Here is a 20,222-nt window from a genome sequence, read left to right on the forward strand (position 1 = left end):
CTCTGAATCTCTTCCTGACCAGGCCAGGCTGAGTTTCACTTAACCCTTCCCCTTCTGCAGCCAAGTGTTAGCGGCTAGCATGAGGTTGTAATTGAACGCAAACTTGAGAGTGCAAACCGTAATTTACCCAAATAACAAGTCGGGTGTCCAAATACCACTTTGAGGCTGTGAATAGATCTCAGTATTAGGGACTTTGAAACAACGTATACCTGTGCTACTTCACCACCATTATTCCAAACCTGCAGTGTATACAAGTTACTCATATGCTGCAATAATAGAACACAAAACTAGGGGCTAAGTCCAGCTTAGCATCACCCGTTTGTCAAAAGGAAATATCTCTAATGAATCACCAAGAAACACAATATATATTTAGGCGCGTGGAGTGGAATTCCAATTCTAGCGATTTATCTATGCAAGTGATAGTTCTCCAGCAGGAATTGATCTCTTGACAAGCTTTGCCCACGATTCATTGGTTTCGGATATGACCTTAAGAGCGTAATCCTGTTCATCATAGGAATTGTTTCTAAAATTAGACATAAAGCACATCACACACACACACACACACACGCAGAGATTGTTGGTTGTATCATTCATATCTAATGTTTTGCAGATGGTGGCAATGAATTTATTTGTTCTTTGCTTATACAAGAAAAGCAAGAGAAGGTTTAAGTGTGACAATTAGTGTTATGCTACTGTGTAGTGCACAGTACCAAACCACACCAGGAAAGAATTTCCAGCAATAAATAGACTGGAACAAGAGATAACTAACAACCAATACGATCAAAGTTAGAACATCGACACATGAGTTTTAGGGGCGACAGACTCAAGTGCGAAGTCTTTAATCAGAAATTTCTGAATGTGCAGCATAAAACTATGCACAACAACAACAACAACAACAACAACAACAAAGCCTTTTCCCACTAAGTGGGGTCGGCTATATGAATCCTAGAACGCCATTGCGCTCGGTTTTGTGTCATGTCCTCCGTTAGATACAAGTACTCTAAGTCTTTTCTTAGAGTCTCTTCCAAAGTTGTCCTAGGTCTTCCTCTACCCCTTCGGCCCTGAACCTCTGTCCTGTAGTCACATCTTCGAACCGGAGCGTCAGTCGGCCTTCTTTGCACATGTTCAAAATCACCGGAGCCGATTTTCTCTCATATTTCCTACAATTTCGGCTACTCCTACTTTACCTCGGATATCCTCATTCCCAATCTTATCCTTTCTCGTGTGCCCACACATCCCACGAAGCATCCTCATCTCCGCTACACCCATTTTGTGTACGTGTTGATGCTTCACCACCCAACATTCTGTGCCATACAACATCGCTAGCCTTATTGCCGTCCTATAAAATTTTCCCTTGAGCTTCAGTGGCCTACGACGGTCACACAACACGCCGGATGCACTCTTTCCAACCAGCTCGTATTCTATGGTTGAGATCTCCATCTAATTCTCCGTTCTCTTGCAAGATAGGTCCTAGGTAGCGAAAACGATCGCTTTTTGTGATCTTCGCTAGATTGCTCCGGTCATTAGTGTGGATAAGTATATAAATGGATAGAGATAGGAAAGCAAACACAAGATGTACGTGGTTCACCCAGATTGGCTACGTCCACGGAATAGAAGAGTTCTCATTAATTGTGAAGGGTTTACACAAGTACATAGGTTCAAGCTCTCATTTAGTGAGTACAAGTGAATGATTTAGTACAAATGACATTAGGAAATATTGTGGGAGAATGATCTCGTAATCACGAAACTTCTAAGTATCGGAGTGTGGTGTCGTCTTGACTTGCCTTATCTGTCTCATAGGTAGATGTGACATCTTCTCTGGAAGTACTCTTCCTCCATCCAGGGGTGGTATCTTTAACTGGTGGAGATGCACAAGGTAATGTATCAATTTCACTTGAAGCTTACTTGTAGTTTCAGGCTTGGTCAAGCGCGATACAAACCATGTAGTAGGAGTCCCCCAAGTCGCCGAGCTAGGGGGTCTGCTGAAAGAGGTGACAGACAAGGTAAGCAATCAGAGCTCCGACTGATTGTTCACCTTCTCCCCATCTTGCAGCAGCATGAAGGATAAAGAGAAGAAAAATGAGAAGAGATGATATGAGATACTTTTGCTTTTGAAGAAGTAACTTTCCACAGGCTTATTCTTGAACTGAGCTGGAGGGTTTTCTGGTTTCCTCCAGAGTATAAGGCCGACTGAAGAATTTGAGGGTCAAAACAAGTCCATCAAATCTAGAGTACGTTCCACCCTGCTGATATGGGATACTTTTGCTTTTGACAGAGTAATGAATGTATCGGCACGTGTGCTGTTACGCTTGTCTCCACATGCTTCCTTGTATCCTTCGCACTTGCCCTATCTGTTCCTCAAGCAGATGCGGAATCTTCCCTGGAAACATAAGATGTTGAAGATGAGTACTCGAGAGCAATGCCAGGTAAGTAATCAGGTAAGGGGTTCCAGGCAGTCAGTTCTTGGCTGGAAGCTTGATTCCAAGTGCTGACTGATTGCTCTCTTTCTCCTTGTCTTGCAGGTAAAAACAAGGCCAAAAGAAAAGACAGGGAAAAAGCATGATATGGGATACTCTTGCCTTTAACCCTGATGATATGAGATATTCTTGCTCTAGTATAGCTTGTTTGCAGAGGTATTATCGGGGGGAAAGAAAGCTGAATATTTCGAAAGGCTTCGTTGGGAGTGCCCTCTCAGATATGATGAAGGGTTGAGCATTTTTGCAGGTCTGCCTGTCCGTTGGGGATGAAGGTCGACATATATAGGAGTCTCCCTAACAACAAGTAGTAATGCTATTCCTTTACCCTGCTTGGTCATAGCACGGTAGTGGGAGCTGCCAGTTTCACATGTTTTAACTCTGTCAGAGCACTTTGAAAAAGTGGTCTGTGGTATCTGGCTCTTGAGATTTGGAGAACGATGCCTCTTTGATTTTTGAGAAAGCAATCATGCTGGGGGTATGACTCTCGAGATTCGGAGAGCAGTGTCTCTTCGATTTTTGAGGAAGTAATCATGTTGGGAGTCTGGCTCTCGAGATTCGGAGGGCGGTGCCTCTTCGATTTTGGAGCAAGCAATCTTGTTGGGAGTGTTGTCTCGAATGTGAGTAAAGGTTGGGCATGTTTGCTAGTCTACCTTGCCACGAAGCACAAAGGTTGACACACAGGGACTTTCCAATTATCCAGCAATGGTACTGTTCCTTTACCCTCTCTTCGATTTTGAGAAAGTAGTCATGTTGGGAGTCTGGCTCTCGAGATTCGGAGGACGGTGCCTCTTCGATTTTGGAGCAAGCAATCTTATTGGGAGTGTTTTATCGAATGTGAGTAAAGGTTGGGCATGTTTGCTAGTCTACCTTGCCACGAAGCACAGAGGTTGACACACAGGGACTTTCCAATTATCCAGCAGTGGTACTGTTCCTTTACAGTTGTGGGTAATAATATGATAGCTAGACCTTCAAAATTTATGTGTCTAAACTTTTGTTAGTGCTGTTTCTTTGCTATTCTTTTACCTTTCTTGGTCAGAGCGATGTAGTGGGAGCTGCAAGCTTCACGTGCTCAACTTTGGCAGAGAACTTTGGCAAAGTTATTTGTGGTACCCATGAGCTATTGTTGCGTGTGGGAAGTGGGTGATTGAACAGTAAGATTCATGTGCTTTCTACTTCACCAGAAGTCTTCGACAGAATGCCCATAATTTCTGCAAAGCTAAGTGTGCGTGTGACAGGTGCTGACAAGGCTAGAAAAGTAGGTGCCTCTTCGATTTCTGAGATCGGCCCTCGTGGTCTCTGAGCAGCCCAGCTCTTGAGAAAGCGAGCGCCTCTTCGATTGATTCGGAGAACGATGCCTCATCGATTTTTGAGAAAGCAATCATGTTGGGGGTCTGGCTCTCGAGATTCGGGGAGCAGTGTCTCTTCGATTTTTGAGAAAGTAATCATGTTGGGAGTCTGGCTCTCGAGATTCGGAGGGCGGTGCCTCTTCGATTTTGGAGCAAGCAATCTTGTTGGGAGTGTTTTCTCGAATGTGAGTAAAGGTTGGGCATGTTTGCTAGTCTACCTTGCCACGAAGCACAGAGGTTGACACACAGGGACTTTCCAATTATCCAGCAATGGTACTGTTCCTTTACCCTCTCTTCGATTTTTAAGAAAGTAGTCATGTTGGGAGTCTGCCTCTCGAGATTCGGAGGACGGTGCCTCTTCGATTTTGGAGCAAGCAATCTTATTGGGAGTGTTTTCTCGAATGTGAGTAAAGGTTGGGCATGTGTGCTAGTCTACCTTGCCACGAAGCACAGAGGTTGACACACAGGGACTTTCCAATTATCCAGCAGTGGTACTGTTCCTTTACCCTTGTGGGTAATAATATGGTAGCTAGACCTTCAAAATTTATGGGTCTAAACTTTGTTAGTGCTGTTTCTTTGCTATTCTTTTACCCTTCTTGGTCAGAGCGATGTAGTGGGAGCTGCAAGCTTCACGTGCTCAACTTTGGCAGAGAACTTTGGCAAAGTTATCTGTGGTACCCATGAGCTATTGTTGCGTGTGGGAAGTGGGTGATTGAACAGTAAGATTCATGTGTTTTCTACTTCCCCAGAAGTCTTTGACATAATGCCCATAATTTCCGCAAAACTGAGTGTGCGTGTGACAGGTGCTGACAAGGCTGGAAAAGGCTGGAAAAGTAGGTGCCTCTTCGATTTCTGAGATCAGCCCTCGTGGTCTCTGGGGAGCCCAGCTTTTGAGAAAGCGAGCGCCTCTTCGATTTTTGAGATCGGCCTTCGTGGTCTTTGAGCAGCCCAACTTTTGAGAAAGCAAACGCCTCTTCGATTTCTGAGATCAACCCTCGTGATCTCTAAGCAGCCCAGCTTTTGAGAAAGCAAACGCCTCTTCGATTTCTGAAGCTTCGTCGAGTGCAGATTTTTATAGGGGCTGGCATTAAGTTCCAAAGCACACTTGAATCTCCACCAGTAGAAGCTTCATTCTTGCACTTCTAAGATCTTGATTTGTCCGACCTCTTCTCTCTTCAACACCTTTGAAAATGTATGGCCCCTCCGACCGTCGTTTTGACTTGAACCTTGTTGAAGAGGCAGCCCCGCCTTCTCCAGACAACATATGGCGCCCATCCTTCGTCTCCCCTACTGGTCCTCTTACCGTTGGGGATTCCGTGATGAAGAATGATATGACCGCTGCGGTGGTGGCCAGGAACCTTCTCACTCCCAAAGATAACAGACTACTTTCCAAACGGTCTGATGAGTTAGCTGTTAAGGATTCGCTGGCTCTCAGTGTTCAGTGTGCAGGTTCTGTGTCTAATATGGCCCAACGCCTATTTGCTCGAACCCGCCAAGTTGAATCATTGGCGGCTGAAGTGATGAGTCTCAAACAGGAGATTAGAGGGCTCAAGCATGAGAATAAACAGTTGCACCGGCTCGCACATGACTATGCTACAAACATGAAGAGGAAGCTTGACCAGATGAAGGAAACTGATGGTCAGGTTTTACTTGATCATCAGAGATTTGTGGGTTTGTTCCAAAGGCATTTATTGCCTTCGTCTTCTGGGGCTGTACCGCGTAATGAAGCTCCAAATGATCAACCTCTGATGCCTCCTCCTTCTAGGGTTCTGTCCAGTACTGAGGCTCCAAATGATCCCCCTCCGGTGCCTTCTCTTTCTGGGGCTCTACCGACTACTGAGACTTCTCCTAAGCAACCTTTGTGAAGGCTCCCTCTTGTGTGCTTATTTTGACTCATGTATATGTACATATTTGTAGCTTATCGGGGATATCAATAAATAAGCTTTCCTTCATTTCAACGTATTGTGTTAAATACACCAAAGCCTTCTTCGCTAAGTTCTTTGAATTTTCTTTTGTTAAAGCTTGTATGTTGAAGCTTTCTGAGTGGAGCATGTAGGTTGGGGTAGTGTTCCCTTAATTTCCCGAGTGAGGAAAACTTCTCGGTTGGAGACTTGGAAAATCCAAGTCACTGAGTGGGATCGGCTATATGAATCTTAGAACACCATTGTGCTCGATCCTGTGTCATGTCCTTCGTTAGATCCAAGTACTCTAAGTCTTTTCTTAGAGTCTCTTCCAAAGTTTTCCTAGGTCTTCCTCTACCCCTTCGGCCCTGAACCTCTGTCCCATAGTCGCATCTTCTAATCGGAACGTCAGTAGGCCTTCTTTGCACATGTCCAAACCACCGTAACCGATTTTCTCTCATCTTTCCTTCAATTTCGGCTACTCCTACTTTACCCCGGATATCCTCATTCCTAATCTTATCCTTTCTCGTGTGCCCACACATCCAACGAAGCATCCTCATCTCCGCTACACTCATTTTGTGTACGTGTTGATGTTTCACCGCCCAACATTCTGTGCCATACAGCATCGCCGGCCTTATTGCCGTCCTATAAAATTTTCCCTTGAGCTTCAGTGGCATACGGCGGTCACACAACACGCCGGATGCACTCTTCCACTTCATCCATCCAGCTTGTATTCTATGGTTGAGATCTCCATCTAATTCTCCGTTCTTTTGCAAGATAGATCCTAGGTAACGAAAACGGTCGCTCTTTGGTATTTCTTGATCTCCGATCCTCACCCCTAACTCGTTTTGGCCTCCATTTGCACTGAACTTGCACTCCATATATTCTGTCTTTGATCGGCTTAGGCGAAGACCTTTAGATTCCAACACTTCTCTCCAAAGGTTAAGCTTTGCATTTACCCCTTCCTGAGTTTCATCTATCAACACTATGTCGTCTGCGAAAAGCATACACCAAGGAATATCATCTTGAATATGTCGTGTTAACTCATCCATTACCAACGCAAAAAGGTAAGGACTTAAGGATGAGCCTTGATGTAATCCTACAGTTATGGGAAAGCTTTCGGTTTGTCCTTCATGAGTTCTTACGGCAGTCTTTGCTCCTTCATACATATCCTTTATAGCTTGGATATATGCTACTCGTACTCCTTTCTTCTCTAAAATCCTCCAAAGAATGTCTCTTGGGACCCTATCATACGCTTTTTCCAAATCTATAAAGACCATGTGTAAATCCTTTTTCCCATCTCTATATCTTTCCATCAATCTTCGTAAGAGATAGATTGCCTCCATGGTTGAGCGCCCTGGCATGAACCCGAATTGGTTGTCCGAAACCCGTGTCTCTTGCCTCAATCTATGCTCAATGACTCTCTCCCAGAGCTTCATTGTATGACTCATTAGCTTAATACCCCTATAGTTCATGCAATTTTGTACGTCGCCCTTATTCTTGTAGATAGGCACCAAAGTGCTCATTCGCCACTCATTTGGCATCTTCTTCGTTTTCAAAATCCTATTGAAAAGGTCAGTGAGCCATGTTATACCTCTCTCCCAAAAGTTTCCACACTTCGATTGGTATATCGTCTGGGCCTATTGCTTTTTTATGCTTCATCTTCTTCAAAGCTACAACCACTTCTTCCTTCCGGATTCGACGATAAAAAGAGTAGTTTCTACACTCTTCTGAGTTACTCAACTCCCCTAAAGAAGCACTCATTTCATGTCCTTCATTGAAAAGATTATGAAAATAACCTCTCCATCTGTCTTTAACCGCGTTCTCTGTAGCAAAAACCTTTCCATCCTCATCCTTGATGCACCTCACTTGGTTTAGGTCCCTTGTCTTCTTTTCCCTTGCTCTAGATAGTTTATAGATATCCAACTCTCCTTCTTTGGTATCTAGTCGTTTATACATATCGTCGTAAGCCGCTAACTTAGCTTCTCTGACAGCTTTCTTCGCCTCTTGCTTCGCTTTTCTATACCTTTCACCATTTTCATCAGTCCTCTCCTTGTATAAGGCTTTACAACATTCCTTCTTAGCCTTCACCTTTGTTTGTACCTCCTCATTCCACCACCAAGATTCCTTTTGGTGTGGGACAAAGCCCTTGGACTCTCCTAATACCTCTTTTGCTACTTTTCGGATACAACTAGCCATGGAATCCCACATTTGGCTAGCTTCCCCCTCTCTATCCCACACACATTGGGTGATTACCTTCTCTTTGAAAATGGCTTGTTTTTCTTCTTTTAGATTCCACCATCTAGTCCTTGGGCACTTCCAAGTCTTGTTCTTTTGTCTTACTCTTTTGATATGTACATCCATCACCAACAAGCGATGTTGATTAGCCACGCTCTCTCCTGGTATAACTTTGCAATCCTTACAAGTTATACGATCCCCTTTCCTCATTAGAAGAAAATCTATTTGTGTTTTTGACGACCCACTCTTGTAGGTGATCACATGTTCTTCTCTCTTCTTAAAGAAGGTGTTGGCTAAGAAGAGATCATATGCCATTGCAAAATCCAAGATAGCTTCCCCATCCTCGTTTCTCTCCCCAAAACCATGGCCACCATGAAAACCTCCATAGTTGCCTGTCTCCCTGCCCACGTGTCCATTTAAATCTCCTCCTATAAATAACTTCTCCGTCTGAGCAATTCCTTGCACCAAGTCTCCAAGATCTTCCCAAAATTTCTCCTTCGAACTCGTATCCAACCCTATTCCTGAATATTGAGTCCATGCAACATATCAAATGTATCACGCCAAAAAAAAAAAAAAATACTGCAAAGAAAACAATTACCTCGCCCTTAACCTTAAACCCTCCCACTGCACCCCAATCCTACTGCCTGGTTTTGAAGTAAACTCTTGATTCACTCAAGTCAGATGACCATAAAGAGACAGTCTTACATGAATTATGCATTTACATAAGCAATTATTGAAGACATTGAAATCAGAAAATCAGATTTGACTTGGACAAATGCATTTTCTAAACCCATTAGTGTGTGCTCTAGAACAAGTAATTGGGCTATAAAACAGGAGTATTCATTCAATGACCTTCACCCTACCCCCATAACTAATTTTGTAATCAAATCTTGTCATGCCTCCTTGCAACACTGGCACTTTGCAAGGAGTACTATACTACTAGGCCAGAGTGTCAACAAAAGCTGGTGAATGAATCAATAAAGGAACGAATAATGGGGAAAAGAAAAAAGCAACACTCCATAATAGCAACTTAGCAGCCTAGATAGAATTGAAAAATAGACAAAACAAATAGAGTACTCAAAACAATTCAGGGATAGCAATTGAAAATGTCACTGTAAAATTACCTTGTTTGCTGCTTTGTTGCCAAGACCAAATTTGTTAGCAGGCTTTCCATCAGGTATCTTGTAGTCTCTGAACCAGTCCCTTATTGCAGTGAGAGTCCCCTGAAGTAAACCATAAGATTAAGCCTCATGAGTTTTGGCACATTTTACTGAAATTAATTCTTCAGCTTACCCTTAAACCACTCCACTCCTACTAGCAAATGAGTAACGTCCAGGTACAAATGCTAATGTGGCTTATGGATTAGTTATGATAAAAATAAGAACTACCATGCCCACCAATGCCTTAAGTTGTTTTCAACAATAATTTTATCCCCATATATTTTTATGTGAACAATATTTACCACCGTTTCCTTTCATTTTAGTACAAAATTTACTCGCAACACCACACACGTACTAAGTCCATTCGAAAAGCTTACTCTAGTTTAGGAAGGTAGATAAACAGTAACGTATATCATAACCATCCACTTCACTCAAAAGAGTTAAGGTAGACTTTATCCATTTTTTGTACAGTAATCATATAATGTAACAACAATGAATTTAAAATCTGAAAACATCCATAATTGAATATATTAATTACGGTGGCAAGGGTTGGTGAGTGCGTAATTACAGAAATCTAATAGTGCTTGGTTAAAAGTAATACATACTGGGAAATGCTTGTCAACATCATCAACGTCGTTAACTAGAGAAGCCCTTGGATCATCCAATGAAATTGCAACAATTTTCCAGTCAAGTTCCCCTTCATCGATCATAGCTAAAGCAGCCAATGGCTTTACTTTGAGAATCTCACCAATCTTTCTCCGACTATCACCTATCTCAACAACATCAACTACAGGTTGTAGAAAAACAAGATTTTTAGTTTTCCTTCTAAAGGTGACACTTGCCTTGGACAAAAGTTGGTAACATAAAACACAGACAAGTGAGCATACCTGGATCATTATCCCCAAATGCTCCTCCAACTTCATTGTTAGCAAGCGATGGGTCTTCCCACGTTTGTGGAAGCAACCCATAATTCCAATTAATGTTGTAGCTGAGAAGGATAGGCATTCAGATAGATAACTATTTTTTTATACAACGATGCATTTACACTAAAGGGTGGGAGAACACATAAGATAACTTCAAGAATTTAAATAAACGATGATAGATAGATAGTGCACACACAATACCCGTGCAATGTCATGGTGGTTGCGTAAAAGAAAGACACACTTAGAAATGATGAGATAAAAAGAGTAACTTGGAAACAAGGTAATGTGTCATTTTATAAACTTTAGTTCCAAATTTTATAACTAAAATTGCTTAATGGAATTATTTCGTGTAGTGTGAATTTTCTTTTTCTTTTATATGTAAAGAAACAATTGTATATGTTTCTCTTAATAATATAAACAGAAGATGATACGTCCAGAGTGTGTATAGCATGTGTGTAACGTGATGTCGTTCCAAAGGAAGAAAGAACGTAAGATATGTGGAATGAGAGTAACTACTCTTGCATGTCTGTAAATAATGGTATCAGAAGGTTGTGTAACCTCAATATACATTGTTGTCCATTTCCTATCATCTTAAATTTTTGGGTAAGTGGTTGTGTAACATTAGTTTGTAAGAAGTCCTCAATTCAGTCCCCAATCCCCATTTCTTAATTGGTTTATAGGAAAAACAAGTAAACTAAAATATCAAACTCTTGCCACAATATTGCTCATATATGCATGTGCTTATCTGCATATTACTCATATATGCATGTCCTTATCTGCAGGCATCTATCACCCAGGGAAAAAAAAATGTGCATCTAAGAAATTAAACAAATAAAGATAATCAGCACCAACAGTGACTTAGTCATAGTCATGATGCACCCTTAACCAAAAATTACATTGATTCAGGTAACATATCCAAGCACTACAAGAACAAAAACTATAATATAACCTTAAGAAAAGTAAAATTAGACTTACGGATAGTAACGAAGTTTTCCTTTCTTTGTATCCTGCTTTATTGGGGTGTGTGGCTCATCAGTAGCAACCTCCATCTTTGCACTCGATTCTTTGGGTATTTCAACCACAACGTTGAATACACCATCACCCACTTGCAACGGTATATCATGCCAAGGCGAAACCTATGTATAAACCAACACACTGTTATAGCAGATTGAAACAAGGTGAACTAATTGGCGTGAAGAAACCCAACGATGTATCAAATACTCTGGCAATTTGAAATTCCTCTTACAATTGCATACACACATTTTCTTGTTTGAGTACAAATTCGAACTACGAATAATCAGAGACAGCCAAGGGTTTAATCTCAAACAAAGAAAACACATAAGCATATCCATATAATCACAAACCATGGCATTACATCAGTCCTCTCTCTAAGGCTCTAACGTGGTTACTGAATGTTTCATTTCGTTTTGTTGCCTCCATATAACCACCCAAAACGACACAATCCTGAAAACTCAATCAAATTTGAAACGGAGAGACCTCAATGAAGCAAATGATATATGCCATCTAAAGTAAAAAAATTCAAAATTAATTCACACCTTTTCTGGCCATCAGAAGCTTCCATTATTCCATTAATTACCAAAAAAAATAGTATATATATAACAAGAAATTTAAGAATTCATGAATTATTACCCCATTTTATGCATTTATGGGAAGCTTTCACATTTTGCAGTTTTTTCCTGCATTTTCTCAGAATCCAAACAAACAACACAACAGAAAACGGAAAAATGGAAAGAGAGCAAACCTTTTGACCGGAACGGTCGACGAAGAAGAGGCGGTAGTCTAGGGTTTCCGGCTGGCCTTCCTCCTTGATCTGAACCTCGGGATTGTAGATAGCTGTGCAAATGAAGGACCTCCTGCTCCTGGACGAAGACGACAACGACAGCGACGCTGCTCTTCTTCTAGTGAAGCAAAGGGTGGTAGTGCTGTAGGGACTCTGCTTCGGAAGGAACGACGTCGCCTTGGAGAGCAAGCAGGAAGTATTGGCGGCGGTCAGCACTCTCGCGGTGGCCATGGCTCCTGACTGACGGCTCTGATGAAGGGACTAGTGAGAGTGGTATTGATCGAGTGAGGGTGTGTTTGGGTTTCTGAGCCACAGGAACAAGTAAGCTTTGATTGGCTCTTCTTGTCGTTTGCGTATTTTGTTGGGAAGTCGACAGGTCAACTCATCCCATACCCTTATGTTGACCCTAAAAAACTACTAAGCCTACATGGCGCGCAGATCGAGTAACTAATGAGCTAACTACGTCATTCTGTTGTATGCGGGCATGCCAACTTGTCAGCCGAGTTCGGCCGACGAGTAATAATTTCGTCCCCGAGGCATAATAATTTCACCAATTTCGGCTACCGAAGGTGTTGAACAATTATTATGCCCCTCATGCATAATAATTTCGCCAATTTAGGCTTTTAACTTGAACAACTTAGCCGAACAGGATTTCTCTATATCGACTTTATCACCAATAATCATATTGATTGGCGTGGTTTGTTCAATTGAAACCATGAATTGGTCTTGTTCGTCATTGGAACACTTTTTTGACGAATCATTGTCTAAGTCAATTTGTGGCTCAGAAACTTGAATTTTTTCTTCTAGGTCTACCATACTTTCAGTCTCGATCGAAACAACAAGTGGCCTAAGTTCTTCGGTCGTCTCGACAATGTCTGAGGCTGAATTTTGATTGTGGTAGGAGCGGAAATTTACCCCCCGACCTCTTACCTTTCAGAAATTCTACCCCATCTCTTGAAGCATTGTTTTTGCTCCTATAATAGGCGATGAAACTCATCCCAGGAAGCCTGATCGAGATATATCATGTGAACTTTGTAGTTTTAGCACTTGGTCCCACTGGGCGTGCCAAAATGTTGACCCTAAAAAACTACTAAGCCTACATGGTGCGCAGACCGAGTAACTAATGAGCTAACTACGTCATTCGGTTGTATGCGGGCGTGCCAACTCGTCGGCCGAGGAGTAAAATTTGTTGATGTTGCGTTGGGTGCGCTGCTGACTTCTGAATCTCGCGACTGCGATCAAGGAAGGAACACTATCAGCCTTCGGGTTCTAGAGCCTGAAGACAATGCTGCTAGTTCTGTGAAGTTCACAAATCGTCGGCGCCGGATTCGGTTACGGTGATTATATTCGTGAGAGTATAAGCACGCCGAATCGACACCAAAGTATTAGGACACAAATACTCAAAACAAATGTATGTCTTGATTGTGAAAGTGGTTCGGCCGTCAGAATGTCGAACTCTAAAACCTACTTGCGAATAACCAATCATAAATAACTCGGCGTTCAATGTGCCGAGTATAGTAACTTGTAACATCTCGCTTCGCCGAAAAGGCTAACGAGATGACCTTTGCCAATAAGAACTCGAAGATCCTTCTAGACCAAGACTTGGATAGATAACCAGTCGGCCTTATCGCAGTGTTGTTTATCCAAACTGAAGGTGCTTCACAGTCGGCTGATTCTACGACAACAGTGATGTTTATCCAAACTGAAGATGTTCGCCGGTTGCCTTCACAGTGCTGTTTATCTAAACTGAAGATGTGTTGGCGAAAAAAGAAAACAAAAATCTCAAGGTTGTTGAGAGGCTTCGCATAGAGCGAGGGTTTGCACAAGGCAATTTGTGTGTTGAATTGGAAAGGCTCTTCCGTTGCCACTACCTCTGTATTTATAGTAGCTGTCTTTCACTTAGCATGGTCTAGACTTGTAGAATTTGATTTTAATTCAAACTCGTCAACCAAAACTTCAATAAAAGACTTCTCAAGATAAGTGAGAGCCTATCCTTTAGCTGTCATCACTCATCATCATCTGACTCTACTTAAAAAAAAAAACATTTGTTTTTCTTCCTTATCCTTTGTATGCCTTAAAAGAAATTGTGCCCTCAAACTATCTCCTAGTTCAGCTAGGAAACCGTGCCCTCACATCAATGTTTTCCTTCTGTATTTGCACCATGTAGATCCAGGTGGCGCTTATGCATGCAAAGTTACATGGGAGAAAATCCCAACAAGCACATTCACGTGGCCACATCCAAAAGCATATACCATTTGGCACCATATTTATCTGCTGCCACATATCCCAATATTCCATACGTTCAAATCAATTAGGATATAGACAAATATCAGTTTTAAACAATTTAATATATTATTAAGAGATAATATCATGATTAAAATCACAACATTATTTCTCAATAATAATTGAAAATCATTTTAACTACCCTGTCATTCAACGACACTTGATTACTCGGACCGATAGTGTAAAATCGGGTCCAAACATTGCCCCCTAGTTTTCTTGAGCTTCGGCCCGTAAGCTAAATGGTTAAGGAAATTAGCTCAGTCGAAGAAATATATGGTTGAGGAATCCACTCCATAGCCTGACACGTCTTGAAAGAGACCTCGACGAGCTGACCGAGGAAAACCAAATGGGGTCGAAGTCTCGAAGATTCTCGCCCACCGCTTCTCATGGTACTTAGATTATAAAATGAACCTATGCCGAGCACCAGCTCGCCGAGCTCAGCATGCGTGATATAGGTCAAGAAGGATTGAGGGTAGGGGGTCGAGAAAAAATTTTCTTGTCAACTCGGCCTACATTTATATATTCATATATATACCTCGACGTGTTAGCCAAGGCCGACCCTAAAAAATTTCGTCCTTCCAATGGATTCTAACAATCTTGGAAGCAAATCATGATTCCCCACCTGCACCCATATGGCCATAGGCTGAAGCCTACTATCTTTCTTGTCCAAATATCACATCACGTCACGTCCTGAAGCAAGCTGTATATAAAACCCCATGGAAGTATTGGAACCACGTGAAGGCCTACCATCTAATAAAGGTGGCCTTTTCCAAATGTCTTTGTTAAAACCAAGGCCTTATATGAATATATATATATATATATATATATATATATATATATATATATATATATTCCACTGAAGCCTATATCGATTTGACATCCTAACTTCCAATATAAGGACAAGGATTGTCTGCCCTCCACTTCCGGTGTCATCCCCGTGCCCTCTTGTTTGTGTGGTCATGGTTTAGCCACATCAACATATATTACTATTTATTTTTAGGGTAAATTACATAGTAGCCCCTCAGGTTTGAGCTCTATTGCAATCTCATACAACATCTTTAAAACATTTCACTTTCATACCTCAAGTACTATTTTATTTCAATTTCATACAACCGTTAGATTTTCCATCCATGGATCTGTTAAATGCTGACGTGGCTGCCACATATATGACACGTGGCTGCCAAATGTCTGCCACGTGGCAAATAAAATAATTTTTTAATTTTTTTTTTTAAAACCTGAAATTGAAAAAAATAAAATAAAATAAAAAGGTCCGAACCCAGAAGAAGAAGAAAGAGAAAGAGAAGAAGAAGAAGAAAGAGGAGGGAGGAGAAAGAAGAAGAAGAAGAAGAATAAAAAAAAAGAAAAAAGAAAGGGGTCCGAACCCAGAAGAAGGAGGAAGAAGAAGAAAGAGGAGGAGGAGGAGGAGGAGGAGGAAGAAGAAGAAGAAGAAGAAAAAAAAAAAAAAAAAAAAAGGGACCGAACCCAGAAAAAGGAGGAAGAAGAAGAAGAGAAGAAGAAGAAGAGAAGAAGAAAGAGGAGGAGGAGGGAGAAGAAGAAGAAGAAGAAGAAGAAGAAGAAGAAGAAGAAGAAAAAAAAAAAGAGGAGGAGGAGGGAGAAGAAGAAGAAGAAGAAGAAGAAGAAAAAAAAAAAAAAAGGTCCAAACCCAGAAGAAGAAGAAAAAGAAAGAGAAGAAGAAGAAGAAAGAGAAAAAAAAAAAAAAAAAAGGACCGAACCCAGAAGAAGAAGGAGGAAGAAGAAGAAGAAGAGAAGAAGAAGAAAAAAAAAAAAAAAGGTCCGAACCCAGAAGAAGAAGAAAGAGAAAGAGAAGAAGAAGAAGAAGAAGAAAGAGAAAGAGAAGAAGAAGAAAGAGAAAAAAAAAAAAAAAGAAGAAAGGGACCGAACCCAGAAGAAGGAGGAAGAAGAAGAAGAGAAGAAGAAAGAGGAGGAGGAGGGAGAAGAAGAAGAAGAAGAAAAAAAAAAAAAAAAAAAGGTCCGAACCCAGAAGAAGAAGAAAGAGAGAGAAGAAGAAGAAGAAAGAGAAAAAAAAAAAAGAAGTGACAAATATGTTTTTTTTTAAAAAAAAATTAAAAATTTATTTTATTTGCCACGTGGCAGACATTTGGCAGCCACGTGTCATATATGTGGCAGCCACGTCAACATTTAACAGATCCATGGATGGAAAATCTAACGGTTGTATGAAATTGAAATAAAATAGTACTTGAGGTATGAAAGTGAAATGTTTTAAAGATGTTGTATGAGATTGCAATAGAGCTCAAACCTGAGGGGCTACTATGTAATTTACCCTTATTTTTATCTTATTATATCTATAAAACATAATATAAAATGTTGACGTGGCTTAATCGTTATCACACAAAACAGGAGGGCATGGGGAGGGCACCGGAAGTGGAGGGCAGACAATCCTTGTCCCTAATATAAAATCCAATGGCGACTATTATACACACACACACACACACACACACACACACACACACACACACACACACGTGCTTTGATAGTCCTCCCACATCACTTTATTGAAAAAGTCTGCAACCACTAGTCCCAATTTCTGTCAAGGTGGAAAATCCAAGCGGGAGAATTCGCCATTTGTCCCTTTCATGCACATGCATACATGCGTGCATTTTATTTAATGTAGAAAAAGAGGCGCACTGTCACAGCTTTCTACTGCCGAGGTCAAAGAAAAAATTTGGAGGGTTGAGAAAAATTGGGCAGAGGGTCGAGAAAACCATTCTTAGCAGCTCGGGCTATCACCTCAGCCATTGCAGCAAATAATCCCATTCGTCGATCATACCTTTATTGCCCCCTTATTTTCTTATGCATCTGTTTATATATATATATATATATATATATATTTTTTTTTTTTTTAGCAAACGGAAATAAAAGTGGCCAAACTATAATCAGGAGGAGGCCAACGATGCTTTATTCCAAGCCGAGATCTTTTTATATCAAAATTTTCAAATTGATTTCGCTCTAGACCGAATAAAGAATATTCTCCAAATATTTTTGACTTGGCGAAATATTTTCCACTTTTGGCTAACGAATGTGTTGAACAATTATTATGCCCCCCAGGCATAATAATTTCGCCAATTTCGGCTTTTAAATCGAACAACTTAGCCGAACGGGATTTCTCTATATCGACTTTATCACCAATAATCATATTGATTGGCTTGGTTTGTTACTAAAACCATGAATTGGTCTTGTTCGTCATTGGAACACTTTTCTGACGAATCATTGTCTAAGTCAATTTGTGGCTCAGAAACTTGATTTTTTCTTCTAGGCCTACCATACTTTCAGTCTCGATCGAAACAACAAGCGGCCTAAGTTCTTCCACCATCTTGACAATGTTCTGAGGCCGAATTTTGATTGTGGTAGGAGTGGAAATTTGCCCCCCGGCCTCTTGCCTTTCAGAAATTCTACCCCATCTCTTGAAGCATTGTTTTTGCTCCTTTAATAGGTGATGAAACTCATCCCAGGAAACCTGATCGAGATATATCATGTGAACTTCGTAGTTTTAGCACTTAGTCCCACTGGGCGTGCCAAAATGTTGACCTTAAAAAACTACTAAGCCTACATGGTGCGCAGGCCGAGTAACTAATGAGCTAACTACGTCATTCGGTTGTATGCGGGCGTGCCAACTCGTCGGCCAAGCTCGGCCGATGAGTAAAATTTGTTGATGTTGCGTTGGGTGAGCTGCTGACTTCTGAATCTCGTGACTGCGGCCGAGGAAGGAACACTCTCGGCCTTCGGGTTCTAGAGCCTGAAGACAAGGCTGTTAATTCTGCGAAGTTCACAAATCGTCGGCGCCAGATTCGGTCACAGTGATTATGTTCGTGAGAGTATAAGCACGCCGAATCAACATGAAAGTATAGGGACACAAATACTCAAAACAAATGTATGTCTTGATTGTGAAAGTGGTTCGGCCGTCAAAATGCCGAACTCTAAAACCTACTTGCGAATAACCAATCATAAACAACTCGGCGTTCAATGTGCCAAGTATAGTAACTTGTAACACCTCGCTTCGCTGAAAAAGCTAACGAGATGACCTCTGCAAATAAGGACTCGAAGATCTTTCTTGACCGAGACTTGGATAGATAACCAGTCGGCCTTGTCGCAGTGCTGTTTATCCAAATTGAAGGTGTTTCACGAGCGGCTGATTCTACAGCAACAGTGCTGTTTATCCAAACTGAAGATGTTCGTCGGTTGCCTTCACAGTGCTATTTATCCAAACTGAAGATGTGTTGGCGAAAAAAGAAAACAAAAATCTCAAGGTTGTTGAGAGGCTTCACGTAGAGCGAGGGTTTGCGTAGGGCAGTTTGTGTGTTGAATTGGAGGGGCCCACTGCCTCTGTATTTATAGTAGATGTCTTTCGCTTGGCACGATCTAGACTTGTAAAATTTGATATTAATTCAAACTTGTCAACCAAAACTTCAATCAAAGACTTCTCAAGATAGGCGAGAGCTTATCCTTTAGCCGTCATCACTCATCATCATCTGACTCTACTTAAAAAAACAAACATTTGTTTTTCTTCCTTATCCTTTGTATGCCTAAAAAGAAACCGTGCCCCCAGACTATCTTATAGTTCAGCTAAGAAATCATGCCCTCGCATCAATGTTTCCTTCTGTATTTCCACCATGTTGATCCAAGTGGCGCTTATGCATGCAAAGTTACATGGGATAAAATCCCAACAAGCACATTCACGGGCCACATCGAAAAGCATATACCATTTGGCACCATATTTATCTGCTGCCGCATATCCCAATATTCCATACGTTCAAATCAATTAGGATATAGACAAATATTAGTTTAAAACAATTTAATAGATTATTAAGAGATAATATTATGATTAAAATCACAACATTATTTCTCAATAATAATTGAAAATCATTTCAACTACCCTGTCATTCAACGGCACTCGATTACTTGGGTCGATAGTGTAAAATCGAGTCCAAACACTTTCTCATCCCATTCTATTTCTGTGGTCACGGTTAAGCCATGTCAACATTTTATATTGATTTTTTTTATAGAAATAATAAGAAAAAAAGCAATGGGAATATAAAATGTTGACGTGGCTTAATCGTGACCACATAAATAGGAGGGGATGGGAAGGGTATGAGATGGGGGAGCGCAGACAATCCAAGTCTAGTCGACAGATCTTTAATCCTTTGTCCCTGTTTTCTCTGTCTCGCCTATGTTCCCTTGCTAATTTGTTGCCAGCTATACATTCACTAACACATTGGCCTCGCTTTGTACGCTACATAAGGCATCGGATAGGACTAGGAATACGGAACCGGGTGTTTGGTGTCCGTATGTATTAAATAGTCAATGGATTAAAAAATCTGGTCCCACCTCTTTTATACAACATACACCCGCTTGGTTATACGCTCCAAAAGCACTGTATTATTTATTCGGGTAGAAACACGCTTGCTTGCTCGCTTTCTCTGTCCTTTCGGCCCGCTCTAGTCCCTCTCGCATCGAGAATCTCAGGTTGCCGAAATTTTTCTTCTTCTCACTTTGTTTTGCCTTCCTATTTTTCTTGAAATTTTCTACGACGATGGCTAATGGGACTGTTGGACATAATTGGAGACGAGGGCAGAGCGAAAGTTGCTAGAGGTAGGCTTCTTGTAGTTGATGTCGTGCTAGGCTTCCTCCTTGAAACCCATATGGATGGGCTCATCCTATTCCAGGTCGTTGCCGTCACTCAACATTGCTGGAGATTTTGTCCTTCTCTTTCTCTCTCTTTTCACACAACTATGTATTTACACATTCTACTCAAATTGTCAAAAGTGTTATGGACTACATTGAGAGATTTTGTTTGGTTTTTGGATTAATTAGTAATTGATATTTTGTTGTGAGGTAATTAAACTCATAATTGGGAAAGATTTCATTTAGGCTTTCGAAGGAAATTAAAGGTGGTGATGAATCGATGATAGATTTGTAAATTAGGTTTTCTTGGGAAATACTTCAAAAAGAGAAAGATGATAAGTTTTGCTGGGAATTGATAATAGGATTTGATGCAAAATGATAGGATTTGAAAATTATGCAAGATTTCATCTGGGCAATTTGATCGGGGAAAGA

At 41.0% G+C, this 20,222-nt stretch overlaps 1 protein-coding gene across 1 annotated transcript; it reads right to left on the reverse strand.

Annotated features, from left to right (window-relative positions):
• Positions 1-228: 228 nt before the first annotated feature.
• Positions 229-12,222, reverse strand: LOC103401124 (soluble inorganic pyrophosphatase 6, chloroplastic-like). Its single transcript, XM_029109529.2, has 6 exons — positions 11,808-12,222; positions 11,021-11,181; positions 10,010-10,110; positions 9,728-9,909; positions 9,087-9,185; positions 229-501 (listed from the first exon to the last, which is right to left on the reverse strand). Exons 1-6 carry the CDS (start codon positions 12,075-12,077, stop codon positions 409-411), a joined length of 906 nt encoding a protein of 301 aa, XP_028965362.1. The 5' UTR covers positions 12,078-12,222; the 3' UTR covers positions 229-408.
• Positions 12,223-20,222: the final 8,000 nt, after the last annotated feature.

Source organism: Malus domestica, chromosome 10 (genome assembly GCF_042453785.1).
Source record: "Malus domestica chromosome 10, GDT2T_hap1".
Taxonomy (NCBI): Eukaryota; Viridiplantae; Streptophyta; class Magnoliopsida; order Rosales; family Rosaceae; genus Malus; species Malus domestica.

Excerpts from the sequence above, each read along its gene's own strand:
- LOC103401124 (XM_029109529.2), bottom strand. The coding sequence starts at position 12,077 with ATGGCCACCGCGAGAGTGCTGACCGCCGCCAATACTTCCTGCTTGCTC. Across the intron at positions 11,182-11,807 it reads TCGACCGTTCCGGTCAAAAG|GTTTCGCCTTGGCATGATAT; the intron begins GTTTGCTCTCTT and ends GTTTATACATAG. Across the intron at positions 502-9,086 it reads GCAACAAAGCAGCAAACAAG|GATTACGCTCTTAAGGTCAT; the intron begins GTAATTTTACAG and ends TATGATGAACAG.